At 42.7% G+C, this 13,656-nt stretch overlaps 1 protein-coding gene across 1 annotated transcript in view; it reads left to right on the top strand.

Moving 5' to 3' along the window:
- LOC118226108 (fibronectin type III domain-containing protein 3B-like) overlaps window positions 1-13,656 on the top strand; it is a 146,132-nt gene that overhangs the window by 99,165 nt on the left and 33,311 nt on the right. Inside the window, exons 10-18 of the mRNA XM_035415430.1 lie at window positions 246-384; window positions 1,244-1,303; window positions 2,488-2,612; window positions 3,538-3,712; window positions 3,969-4,055; window positions 9,954-10,092; window positions 10,646-10,717; window positions 10,862-10,980; window positions 12,408-12,513. Of these exons, the coding sequence (XP_035271321.1) occupies window positions 246-384; window positions 1,244-1,303; window positions 2,488-2,612; window positions 3,538-3,712; window positions 3,969-4,055; window positions 9,954-10,092; window positions 10,646-10,717; window positions 10,862-10,980; window positions 12,408-12,513 (1,022 nt within the window). The remainder of the gene's footprint in view (window positions 1-245; window positions 385-1,243; window positions 1,304-2,487; window positions 2,613-3,537; window positions 3,713-3,968; window positions 4,056-9,953; window positions 10,093-10,645; window positions 10,718-10,861; window positions 10,981-12,407; window positions 12,514-13,656) is intronic.

Here is a 13,656-nt window from a genome sequence, read left to right as displayed (position 1 = left end):
AGCTGAGTGGGTTTGATCCCTCTCAAGCAGGTGTCCACAGGTGTGTGTGGGAGAATGGCAACTGTACGTGTTCTGAGTGAGTGTGTGTATATATGTGTGACGGACTCTCACATTGTGCTCATGGTGTGTGTGTGTGTGTGTGTGTGAGAGAGAGAGAGATTGTGAGAAATTAATGAAACCGTAATATGTATTAAACAGACTTGTTCCTTGTTGAGATGGGCCCAGTCTGTGTGTATGCGTTTCAGGGTGAGCGCTATGTACAATGACGTGAGAGGGTCCTGTTCAGAGGCGGGGGCCTTCACGACCCACAGCAGCATTCCTGACTGCCCCTCTCCACCCCGGCTGTCCCATCGGACCAAGAGCACTCTCACTCTGCAGTGGAAGGTATGACCCCCCCGTTAACCTGAAACCACATGTACTGTACACAACCAACTAGTTACTGCTCAACTCCAGCCCTCACTAACACCACTGACTAGTTACTGCTCAACTCTAATCCTCACCAACACCACAGACCAGTTACCTCTCAAACCCTCACCAACACCACAGATTAGTTAACACTCAACTCCAACACCACAGACCAGTTACCACTCAGCCCTCACCAACACCACAGATCGGTTACCACTCAACTCCAATCCTCAACAACACCACAGAACAGTTACCACTCAACTCCAACCCTCACCATTACCACAGATCAGTGACTACTTAACTTAAGTCCACACCCACACAAACACCACAGCACTCAACTCCAACCCTTACCAACACCACAGACCAGTTACCACTCAACTCCAATCCTCACCAACACCACAGACCAGTTACCACTCAACTCCAACCCTCACCAACACCACAGATCAGTGGCTACTCAACTCCAGTCCACACCCACACAAACACCACACCACTCAACTCCAACCCTCACCAACACCACAGATCAGTGGCTACTCAACTCCAGTCCACACCCACACAAACACCACACCACTCAACTCCAACCCTCTTCCACAACAACAGCACAGACCAGCTACCACTTTATTGGCTATGAAATCAGTGAATCCTTTCACTGTAGGCGGCACTGTTAGGGCCATCATTTTCTTGCATTTTGGCTCCCAGAGTGGGATGGCCGCAAGAATGTTTACACACATGTCTTGTTCTAACTTCTCGAAATAGCAGTGCATTTCTACCATTCTTAGAATTGTGCACATTTCAGAGTAAATTTTCACTCTGTTTCTCACCTTATATTCTTCAACTGCAGTTTCAGCCCCCCGTAGACAACGGATCAAAAATCACCAGTTACCTTCTAGAGTGGGACGAGGTACTGTTACCTTTTTAAACTTTTTTCCAGAACTGTCAGAGATACTTTACTATGCTTCGAAGGTGTGACTGCATTTGACAGGACCACATGAGTTCTGTGCATCCTGTGTATTGGTGGAACTGGAATGTGAGGGGTGGTGTAGTTCTCGGGGCAGGGGGGGATGGGACGGGGCTGTTATGGGTAGCGTATAACTTTTTGAGAGCGTTCTCATCAGTGGTAGTCAGTCATCTTCTCATAAACTGGGAAGTCACTGACCCTATCCAGCATTAGACAGCCTGAGGGATGAAAGTAATATATTTCCTTCTTCCTCTCTGTCCCTGCCTCCCTCCCTCCCTGGCTCCCTCCCTCTCTTTCTTGCACTTTCTTTCCCAATCTCTCCCAGTCCTGCAGTCTTCCCCAGGCCCTCAGGACTGATGACAGTAGTCTAGCCATCACACTCTGCATCGGCAGAGGCATCTTTTTGACTCTGAAGACATAAAATCATAGTATTAATTGGCTATCTCCTTTTGCTTAAGGGTTTTTAAACACCGCTCTGCAAATCACTTGCCTTAACTGTAAGGGCTTGCTCTGATTTGTTGGTTTGCATTACAGGCAGTGTTTTTGCCTTGCAGCCCATGTTCAAGCCTTGGTTTTCAAATGAACTCCACTTTTATTTTTCTCGTATGAATTCTTGCCTTTGATATAAAGATTCGTAATGCAGATTTAGATCATCTTAGAATGACAGCCTCCGTAAGACTTCATAACCTACACTCTGCCAGAACACCATCTCGCTGGGCTCTCATAACTGAACGGTGTACTCATTTTGCAACATGCACTGTGTTGGCACTGGTGCGAGTTTGCTATATGAAATCTGCTGCTTGCGGTAGAGAGTGTCAGCAGCTTTGTATTTCAATGAATGAAGGAGTGATATTACTGAGACCAAGTAAGCATTTTATCGTGTTGTTTATGGGTCCTGCCCTCATCATTGGTGCAATGTTGGCAAATTAAATTCCTGAACTCTGTTCATATCCTATCAGAACTGTCCTTAAGAATAGTTTCTATCCACAGAATTACCATTTAGGCCTACAGTATCGCTTGGTTGGCTTGTTATATGAAAATGCTGGTTGGTTACCTACTCTGTGTGAAGAATTTGAATTTGATCTGCTCCTAATGCTCTTCCTGTGTTTTGGATTTATGTTGTTTAGGGAAAAAAGAATGGCAGTTTCAAAGAATTTTATTTTGGGACCCAAAGGCACTGTAAGCTGACACGTCTGTGCCCAGCCATGGGGTACACATTTCGACTGGCAGCAAGGAACAGCATGGGCACCAGGTATAACCGTTACTCCCTCTCATGCAGATTTAGAGTAAAGTAAACTATAAAGAAAATTGTATTCTTTTATACTGTTGCAATTGTTTTTTGAACATACAGTATAGCTTACCTTGTTTGTTATTTTTATAATACTAAAAAACGTTTTGGTCATATTTATAAGGGGTGAAGGGGGATAAATGCACATGCATATATTCAGTATATCAACGTGCATTTGTTTTCTGTCCATATCATGTAATAGTGAATGAAAATTAAAATAATATTAATAAATATTCAACTTTGTGTGTTTAACGGTGCTTTTGTGTTTTTGTGCTGTCTCATTGTAAATATTAATAAATATGGTTTGGCTAATTCTAGAATATTCCATGGCCACAGTAGCTTTCTTAAGATGCTCAATAACCTCCTTGACACTGATGTATGATAGACAGAAGAACATGGAGATGTTTTTCTGTTCAGTGAAAAGGATATCTGTGACTCTCTCACCACCTCTATCAGTATCTCTATGGAGAACTGTTTCTCAGTTCATGAAAAAAAGAAAAACATAGCCATGTTTTAATTTTATGCCGTATGAACCCAATGATCCCCCCGCAACATCAGCACGTGCTCCATTCTTCATGCTCATAATGCTGAGAAGATGTTTGATGTTGGAGTGGTGCCATACAGATCCACACTCACATGCACACACACGTACACTCACTCACTCACAAGTGCACATGCTCTGCCCTGTGTCTTCTCTCCGTCTCTCTAATTCAGATTTAATGTGACCCAAAGTGCACTATTTAAATATTTCCAGAGTATACAGAAATGCATTTGAACACAAATTCTGTTTTAGCAGAAAACTCTAATGTGTTATTTGTAACTGTGTAGTGATGGCAATTATGGTGAATTGGAGTTTTCTCTCTCCCTCTCTGTCATATCACATACACAGTGACTTCAGTTCAGAAGTGCTCTTCTACACAATTGGAAGCCTCCCCCAGTTACATGTGGCGCCGCGGCTGGTCCGAGCCGGTGTCACCTGGATCACACTGGAATGGAGCCGTGCTGATGGCTGCAAGGCTGACAAAGTCATCACCTACACCTTGGAGATCCAGGAGGAGCACAGTGTGAGATGCTCGCTGTCCCACTCTGCCGACCAATCACATTTTTACCCTCTGTGCCCTAACAACCAATCATCTTGTCAGTCTCTGTCTATGCCTAATCATTGCCTTGCCAGCGACTGTCCCTGCCAGCCAATCATCTTGTCAGCCACTTTCCCCTGGCCTGTAGTTGTCATGGTCACTCCTTGATTCCTTCAGTTGACGTAAACTATGGAAAATGAAAGAATATTATTAATTTTGTTTTATTTATTTTCTGCGGCAGGGAGAGGAGTTCCATCCCAGGTACTGTGGAGAGAAGCTGATGTGCACAGTGGATGGTTTGAAGAGGAGCACGCAGTACAAGTTCAGGGTGAGGAAGCAATTTCCAGATAAATGTGCTTCACTCAGCTTCTTTACAGTATAACCTTATTGGTATTTTACACAAATGCTTGCCTGAGCAAGGACGTTCCTTTTGCCTAATGCATGTTGCCTAGATTCGTCCATGCTCCTTTACCCCGAAACACACCCTACGCAAGTATGTGAGCATCTACGCTTCCATTTCAAGTCCATTTCAAGTCCATTTCACACATTGTTGCGTTCTGAAATGTGTCACCTGAATTGGTGTTGGCGGCCTATCCCTTCACGAGGAAAAGATGCAAAGAGTAAAAAATAACTGATTTTAATGAGCCCAAGGACTGTACATCCACACAAGGAAATGCAAGATCATGAGCACATAACTGACTAGACACAGGCGAAATGATTAACAAAAGCAGTCAGCCAATAATGCAAACATCGAAACGACCACGGGGAGAGAAAAGGAGCACAGAAACACTTGGGAGCAATCTTCTAGGAAGCCCACAGCAGGAACCGTGACCGTTGTTGCAAATTTGCATGGAGGAGTGGGATTCTACAAAAGGATTTTGATGCTTTTGCACCCATTAAACTGTTTACAGATATCAGAAAAGGAATAAGTTTCATTCACAAAGCACCCACGTAACTACACTACCAGGGAAATAGTGATGCACTGCACCATCTTGGACATGCATGAGTTAACGTACGCTTCATAAATGTCAGCACCATAAATGCACAATAAATAGTAGGCGATGCACAAAGATGATTAAATTACTGCACATTAGTATGGATTTTTAAGACTTGAAACCTGGCAGAAAATTTGAAATTTCTATTTAAAATCCTTGCAATGTGTAAATTTATCATTGATCATGGAAGTTTTGTAATTGCAAGAGAAAGACATTGCTACGTTCATGGATCAGTACATTAATTTGTTATTAGTTTGATGCAGACTATTTTGAAATTTTGCAAGCAACACAAACTGTAAGTGGATCTTAATGTGCCGAGCTTGTAGAGACTTCACCTGTCAGATATACCTATGAAATTTAAATGTTGAAGCTAAAATTATTTTTTCAGATTGTTCAAATTAATGTTTGAATATGTAACCTTTTCAAATGTGAACACTGAATCTTTCCTGTGGTGGAAAACCATTGCACTACTAGTAAATAAATAGGCTTATCTGTAGCATAAAATATTCCAGACACTTGTCTGAGCGGAGCATTCTCTTTCCTCAGCAGTAAACGTGAATAAATGCACAGCACTTGCCTCTAACTATATGGATTGGCCTATGTCTTTTGCTAATAATCTCTAAAATGAGCTTGCTCATACTGGCTACCAAGCTGGAATGGAATTGTTTTTCATGAGTTTTCATTTACATTGTCTATCTTGTTCCTCGGGTCATTCTTACAGAATTAAAAGGCTGTGGTCAGCATACATTTAGAGTTTAATTTTTGGGTTAAAATACATGATCTAGGCTGTTGATACCTGATCAAGACTGATGTTCTATCTTATATCGTGATAGGCTAGCTTTTTTGTTACTTAGGATCATTGTTGGAAATTAAAATCCGGTCAGTCAATTTACAGAGAGTAATTGTGTTACTTATTTTGTGCAGGATTTTTTATACTGTTAGTTCTCTGTCTCTAGTTCTCTCAGTGGATGTGATTTTGTGCCTCTTGAGGGAACGTACCAGTGTATGTAAATGTCTGGTTTGCGACAGATTTATAAATCACTGACTGGTTGAGTACCTGTTCTCTGGCGGCCACTTCATACTCCTTTTGTCAGTTGAAGTTCCACCTCCTCTTAGAGTAACTCGCCTGTGGAGGCTGTGTTCTCTGCACTAATGTATAGCCTAATGCCCGGTCATGTTATGAGCCGTGCTCGGCCTGGACCCAAATGCAGGACCCAGAGACAGCAGTTTAATGGAATTCAGGAAAGGGGTTTATTGAGTACACGGCAGAGGGCGGTAGGGACCAGGGCAGACTTGGGACAGGGACCGTGAGGGTTGGTGAGGAGGTCCGGGATCCGGCTTGGCGTGGCGCTGAACGGGATGCGGTAGAAACCCGGGCAGGCTTGGAGCAGGGACCGTGAGGGTTTGTGAGGAGGTGGTCCGGGATCTGGCTGGGCGTGGCGCTGGACGGGATTCCTCCGGTTTCGGCGGCGGAGCTGGACTGGGGACTGGGAGGCCGGCGAAGGACGGGCTGGACCGGGAGGTTGGAGCTGGGGAGGTAAACTGGGGAGAACAAGGGAACACGAAACGAGACGCGACGAAGACAAACACGTAGGTTCGACAGACAGGGGAACACTGAAACAAAGTGCATGAACAAAACTCAGTGGCCAAGAGAACAGTGCAATGTAAGGGAAACAAAGAAGGTGCAGAGAATCGGGGTACGGAAAATAGAACTAGGCTTGGGTTATGCGCGGATTGCGTGGTGCGAAGCTAGGCGACAAATCAACGATCTGGCAAGGGGCGAAACAAAAAACGTGACTTTATAATCTGGTACTAATTAGAACTAATAAGGGAGGGTGTGAGGAATGCGACCTGAACGAGTGAGAAAATGGCTGAAGGCTGGAAGTCATTAGGGAGTGCATGGGGAAAGGTCACGCCCACCCTGTGGGGAAAAGCAAAGACATGGTGCGGAACACAAAAGCACAAGGAACATAAATAACAGGAACACGAGGAAATCCACATGACAACCGAAACACGGGGGCATGACAGGTCAGGCCCAATTACTTATGGGTCAGTCAGTGCCTTACCCGCATCCTAATGCACCAGGTGCAAAGTACCTTGAAGGGACTCTGGGCTTCACACATAGTGGAATATGTTGGTCATCGTGACACCATACTTAACTGCTGAAAAATTGTGGTTGTGGTTGGGGTTGTGGCAGACGTTTTTTTGGCATAAAAATGAGTAGCAAATACTGCAGTGGTTTAGTTCAGCAAGGCTAGTTACTAGTGCTGAATATGCCTTTTTTCACATCTGTGATATCTTGGCTAGTTTGGCCAGCAGGGACATGCACACTTTGGTGGCCGAAGTCAGTGAGGAGTTTTGTTTGTATGAACTAGTTTTTGCTGCAAGTATACTGCCACCTTAGCACTGCCTAAAAGAGACTATTAAACAACTGGCTATGATCAAATTTAATCACAAAGCTTAAAATCCATGTTTCCATTTCATTTGAGTTTGTCTGTTGTATACTTTAATTTTTATTACCCAACACCACTGCAGACCATTCCATTGTTATGAACCTTTTAACCTTTCTTGTGCAGGTAGTGTAATTATACTTTTTATGTCTACTTTCCATTGGTTAGAAAAAAGATAAAGGCTACCATTTAATGCTGTAAACATTTCTGTGGCTTCCTGCACTGAAAGCATCATGTGAGAGTGGAAACATTCAATCACATGTCAATCATGCACTTAATTAGAAGCAATTGAGGTAGATTACTGGGGAGGGGCAATTTGATAATTTGATGACAAGTGTTCTGATGTGTCTGTCCATTAATAAACAGCACAACCAAAATGACGGTAAATTGCTATATTCTTAGAACTGTTTGAAAATACAACATCATACAAGTCCTGTAGCTTCATTCCCCAATCACATCCATATGCACCTGCTTTGTTTTCAAGAACTACAGTAAGACAAAGTCATTTGTCAGTTATCAATAAAACAATAGGCTCAATAAATCTCTTGCTGAGAAATGAAAAAACCGTCCAAGCACAATGTGATCCTTACAGATCTCATTGAAAGGGCTGGGGTGTCATCAACTCATTAAATTAATAAAATGTAATCATTCTTTTTCTATTTGATTATCTTGACTTCCATACTCACTTTGATTTCCCAGGCTGTCACTGCAATGAGGAATATAATTCACAGTTCATAAACCTGGTTAAATAAAGGTAAATCATATAACAGTAAATGTGCGAGTCATGCTGTCGAGTGGTGGTTCCCAACCTTTTTTCCTTGGAGATTTCTCTTCTCACATTTGAGAAAAGCTAACCCCCCCCCCACACACACACACACTCTCTCTCTCTCCATACACACACCTTCAACAAAACAAAAACATGACTTATCTCCTTACTAACATCCAATGCAAAATATGTGAATTGTGTTAACAGTAGCAAAGTTCACTTGTCAATAATCATAACGTCTCCGTAACACTTTTATTTACTGTAATTCTATGTCATCCTGTTCATATGTAAACTAATGACAACCCTGGGCTTGCACTTCCCTGGCCAGTGATGTTATGTCAGGTTTGATTCTGGTGACAGTCAAAGTCTTGATGGACATCAAGTTTGTTGCTGGCTTTTGTTTATATTTTGTATATTTTGTCAGCCATTTTGTTGACTTTGTCTTTGACAGTGTTGTTAGAAAGTGTGATGGCCTTCACTTTATCCACTACCCAAGGGCCACACGGTATCTCTGCTATTTGTGTGCTGCCAGGTTTGATTAGCTTCTGTCTGTGTGGCTTTTCATTCATGGTGATCAACAGCGAAGACTCAAAAGATGCTTCTGTGGTTTTGTGTAAATCTCTGCCTGATATTCCAAATGCTTTCCTAATGTCTGACGTTCTTTGTACTGTTTCCTTTTCCTCTCTAAAAAGTCCTTACCTTTGTTCATGGCTTCTTTATTTTTAGTTTATTGGTTTCTCTTCACTTTGCTTGGTTTGCATGCTTTGTTAGCTAGTTTCTCACTGCATATGACTCAATCGGGCCAGGATCTAATCTTTGTTGCGAGCTCCCAAGATATTTTGGCTCCGGTGAATCATCACCTTTGTGTTTTTCTGACATATTTGCTCAAAAAAATATCACAGATGAGGATACTATATGCGAAAGCAAGCTAACGATCCCCCGAGGAGGATCATCTGATTTATGACCTATTGGATTGGTCTGTCCATTGCATATTAAACGCAGGCTGCTAAGGTGCAATATTTAAGGATGAGGACTAGATATGTATGTGGAATGCTAAGGAAAATGCAATAAAACTGTATTCTTAAACAAATATATGTTTGGTTTTTATTCTAGAAATGACCGATGAGTAAGTTATTATGATTTTGTGCAATGTGACTTGTAAAGTCTTCTTGACAACCTCACAGCAGTTGAGGCTGCTGATTGCTCTTATTTAAGCATGTCTTTAGTTCCAAACCGCCTTCGTCCGCCATCTCTCTGAGCTAATGGATCTTAAGTGTTTATGTGGCAGGATTGGGTGGGTTAATTGAGCTTTTAGAAAAGCGGTAGGAGGATGGTGCGGAAATGCAGGGTCTATCTGCCTGTTTTTGTTACACTCACGCTTCAGAACTAATTTAGGACTGTGTATTTTATGTCAGCAGACCTGTGTGATTTTATGTCGACACAGTAGGGATTAAATTGGTGAACTGCTATTTAAACCTTGCTCTTCACCAACGTCATTCTCTCTGTCTCTCTCACTCTCTCTCCCCTTCTTTCACTCTCTCTTGCTCTCTCTCCCCATCCTTTTCAATTTTGATTTCTTTGCTTTCTTTCAGTTCAGAGTTAATTACAGTGCCAGGGCTCTCTCAGACATGGACTTACACAGTGCAGAAATTCATTGGTAGACACAGGAATTTTGCACTTTGTTGTTTTGATGGTGTCATACACTGTTTCCTCTTGCAGTGTTTCCACGCTGTGCTGTGGTGGCCTGTAATGTTGCATGTCTCCAGCACCATCCTGCATCATTGATCAACTGTGTCTGTCTCTTTCCCCCTCAGGATGATTGACAGTTTATCTCCGTGTTTGTCTCCTCCCTGTAGGATGATTGGTAGATTTTCAATATCCTGTGTGTGCCCCCCCGCCCTCCCCCAACCACTTATATCTGTTTCTGCTTCCAGGATGATTGACAGCTTGTATCAGTTTCTGCCTCCAGGATGACTGTAGACTCATATCTGTTTTTGTCTCCTCCCCTTTTGCAGCTGGTGGCCTCCAGTGCAGAGGGGAGGAGCAGCCCCAGCGCAGTCCTGGTGTGCAATACAAGTCCAGACAAGCCGGGAACACCCACAGAGCTTCGCCTGAAGGGGGCAGTCACATCCAACAGCTTCTGCGTCACATGGGGTACGTAAGGCACCTCCCTTGTGAAAATTGGCTTTTTTTTTTTTTTTTGCTACTATAACTTTGTTTATCCTCTGTTTATCCGGTTTTCAGTAGCACGGTTTACATTTTACATTCCTTTCCAATTACACACCTGGATGTTGACGTAGCTTAGGTTTAGTCCCATCTCCACTGTGCAGTGGTGTTTTCTTACCCACTATTCAAAGTTGCAAACTACTTGGTCTCTGTACTATACTCCAAATGGCTGACTGAAATGTTACACAATTTGCTGACTTTAGTCCTTCCTGTCCATTCACTATAATAGCCCACTGCTGTTTAGTGCATAGCTGTCAGAAAAGAGGGAGGCACAGGGAAACTGCATGCTTGTAGCACATTATATCATTTTTCTGAAGGTTCATAAGTACATTCAGAAGTTAAAGTGAAAATGGGTCACTACAGAAAAGGTACAGATACAGATACCAGAGGACAAAGCTTTCACATACAAGTAAAATGCACAGAGGGCAAGGTCTTACTGTCTGATCTGGGTTTTTAAACCACACGTCACTTCTTGTTTCAGACCCTCCAGAAGACAACGGGGGCTCAGAGAACCTGATGTATCTCTTGGAAATTTTGGAAGGAGACTCTGATGGTACTGCTCCCATCATTGCTCAGTGCTTACAGTGGTTCATGCCAATTTTTTTGTTAAAAAAACCCATGTCATCTAAATTTGTAGGTACGCTCAGCACACGTGTGTTCCTCCTTTGAGAATAACCCTAAACATGTCTTTACTCAGGGAGTCCATGGGAAGTCGCGTACAGCGGTGCTGCCACAGAACATGTGTGCGACCAGTTAAAACCTGGCACTTTGTACAGACTACGGATCTGCTGCATCAGCACAGGTGGTCACAGTCAGGTAAGGGTGAAGTGCATCATGGGAAGGGGGTAGGGGTCCTGTATTGACATTTCTGAGTGAAGTGTCACATATCCGGACATCTGTCTGTGTCTGGAATGGAATGCTCATCTTATAGCAGACTGACTCTGAAGTGCACATAACTTGCCTTTGCATGAGTGTCGAACCTTTGTCACAGGGCTCTGTAGAGTTGCAGTCTGCAAGGAGAATTTTCATTCAATTCATTGGTTTTGTTTATTTTTTAAAGCTTTACTCTTTGATTTACTGGCTTCTATTTTGGCATAGTAATGACACAAAAGGACCTTTTCTCATATAGTGATGTCCTTCTGAAGACAGGCAACTGCTGTGTCACTCAGTGCGTTTACATGTACAGTTGAAATCGATCTATATTAATAGCTCGATTTGGCCAAAGATGAGATTTAATTGGATTATTGTCGTAGTCCCGTATAGAATCGATTTATTGACCAAGGGTGTGTCTGACGAAGGCTTCTTATAAATCCTGCTTCCCCCAATTTGTCACAACTTTTTTGAATAGTTCGCCATTTTGCGTTTTTCTTCTATCCATGTATTATAGGATATTTAACTCCTTTAGTTGCGATAGCATGAAGTTGGTCTCCTCATCCGTCCAGAAATGTGTTTTTTTCGCCATGATACTAGGGAGGGCAAAACGGAGCTTTAGAATGTCGCCAGAAGTGTATGTGCGTGAGCGCGACAATGCTCACAGAAAAGGTCGTTTGTCGCCTTTTTTTAGTTCATTACAGTGGAGATAGAAGTGACAATAATTGTTACTGGTACTGGTACTGTGCTTTTAGCCTTTATTGATCGCCGTACAAGGTTAATGTGAAGTAGCTAGCACAACCGGACAGCACTAACCCATAAAAATGGTACTTGCTCAATCGAACGGTAAATGTGATACACGTTCGATTATAGTCAGCAGCACCAAAATTTTCTGTCACACCCTCAATAAGCAGCAAACGTATAACTGTGGTATAACTCACACGGTATACATATTTGTGGTTATTGACATAGTCATGAATGAATGTCTGTATAGGGCTTATGAAGTAGTTAGCTACATCGTATGATGGAACATTCATAGACGGTTTACCAAAAACAGCACCTTCATGCTTCATTTTTGTATTTTGGGGATTTTATTGTGCCAATTTGCTGTGCTCCAATCTCCAGTTTCCCCCTGAAAAATATGCAGTGTGGATAGGAGAAGAAGGCCTCTGAGGTTGTGGAAACCCTCAAACCCAAGTTATTCACTGAAACACAGAATATGGCAGAATGACAGGAACTGCCCATCTAGGAGTATCCAGTATTGCATCTTGCCTGGACTTGAGAAAGGGCCTCTGCCTCTTCAGGTCTCTGACCTGGCAGCGGTGTGATCTGTGTGTGAGGAGCTGAGGTGTCTCTCCTGCTCTCTCCTCCAGTGTTCGGAGATTGGGCCGGTCCACACGCTCAAAGTGGCCCCAGGCCCCTGTCAGCCACCAAGGATTGTGGGTAAAGCTAAACACAAAGAGGTGCACTTAGAGTGGGGTGAGTTAGTCCTTTCCATCCCTCTGTGTGTGTGCGTGTGTGTGTGCATGTGTGCGTGCATGTGTGCGTGCATGTGTGCGTGCATGTGTGCGCGTATGTGTCTGTGCGCATGCATGTTAATTTGCCTATTATGTGTGCATACATGAACGAACCACTGCACTGTGTGTATGAATGTCTGTCAGGGTGTGTGAAGGCATGCATGTTTCTTTGTGATTATGTGAGCTTTTCTTTGTGAGTGCTGCATGGATGTTGTGTTGATTTTTCATGAATATATACGTGCCTGTTAAACAGTGTTATTTTTTGGAAGGATACCTCAAGGATTTTTAGCGTAGCACACATTTGTGAATTTAGCATGTGGATTAATGTTTTTAAGGGCAGAGGCTGTGGTCAGTGTGGTTATTTCTGTAGGAAACCCTGAAAAGTGCCAAACTCTCTGTGCTGTATAGGTATGCCATCCCGCCCCGCCAAGGCATAACTTGGCAGGATGGCATACCTGCCATCCCAATTGGTACTAATTTTGAATGTGCTCTTGAAAGATTAGGTAATTGCCCTTTACTTGAACTGCTGGGAAGGACGTTCATGAATGTATCACATTTATTGCTGAATTCATTTTTTTCTGCTGTTTAACTTGAGTATTTGGAACAGAGTTGGAATAGATATTGCTCCCCTTTTCACTTGGTTTATATTTCAGCCCTTCTGTTCTCTGGCGTGATAATCTTTCCACAATAACAACAGTCAAAACAGGTTACACTATGCATTGGCTGCCGTTTCCTCTGTGGCATTTCCAGCAGTACCCAGCAGTAAACCATTTCATCTTATCTCAGCACTGCATGGGGTTTTCAAACCCGGTACTGGGGCCTCCTGTGTGTACTGGTTTATGTTACAGCCAATTTCTTGATCAAATAAGCTTGTTGAAAACATGTTCAAGGTTCCACTTTCAGCTTTTTTTTACCTTCAATAATTAAGACGTAACTGATTTCACCTGTGAATCTATAGTGTAATCAATTAAAGAAAGAACCCTTTCTAGAGATATTCCATTTAGCACTTTAAAGACAATGAAAGAATTTGCTGATCCGCTAATTAAAAGTCATTTGATGTCAATATGGGACATTTATTCTATATGACATGCTAGCTATTTTTGAC

Source organism: Anguilla anguilla, chromosome 4 (genome assembly GCF_013347855.1).
Source record: "Anguilla anguilla isolate fAngAng1 chromosome 4, fAngAng1.pri, whole genome shotgun sequence".
NCBI classification, from domain to species: domain Eukaryota; kingdom Metazoa; phylum Chordata; class Actinopteri; order Anguilliformes; family Anguillidae; genus Anguilla; species Anguilla anguilla.
Note: the sequence above shows the minus strand (reverse complement) of the source record. Positions and strands in the feature narration are given on the sequence as shown.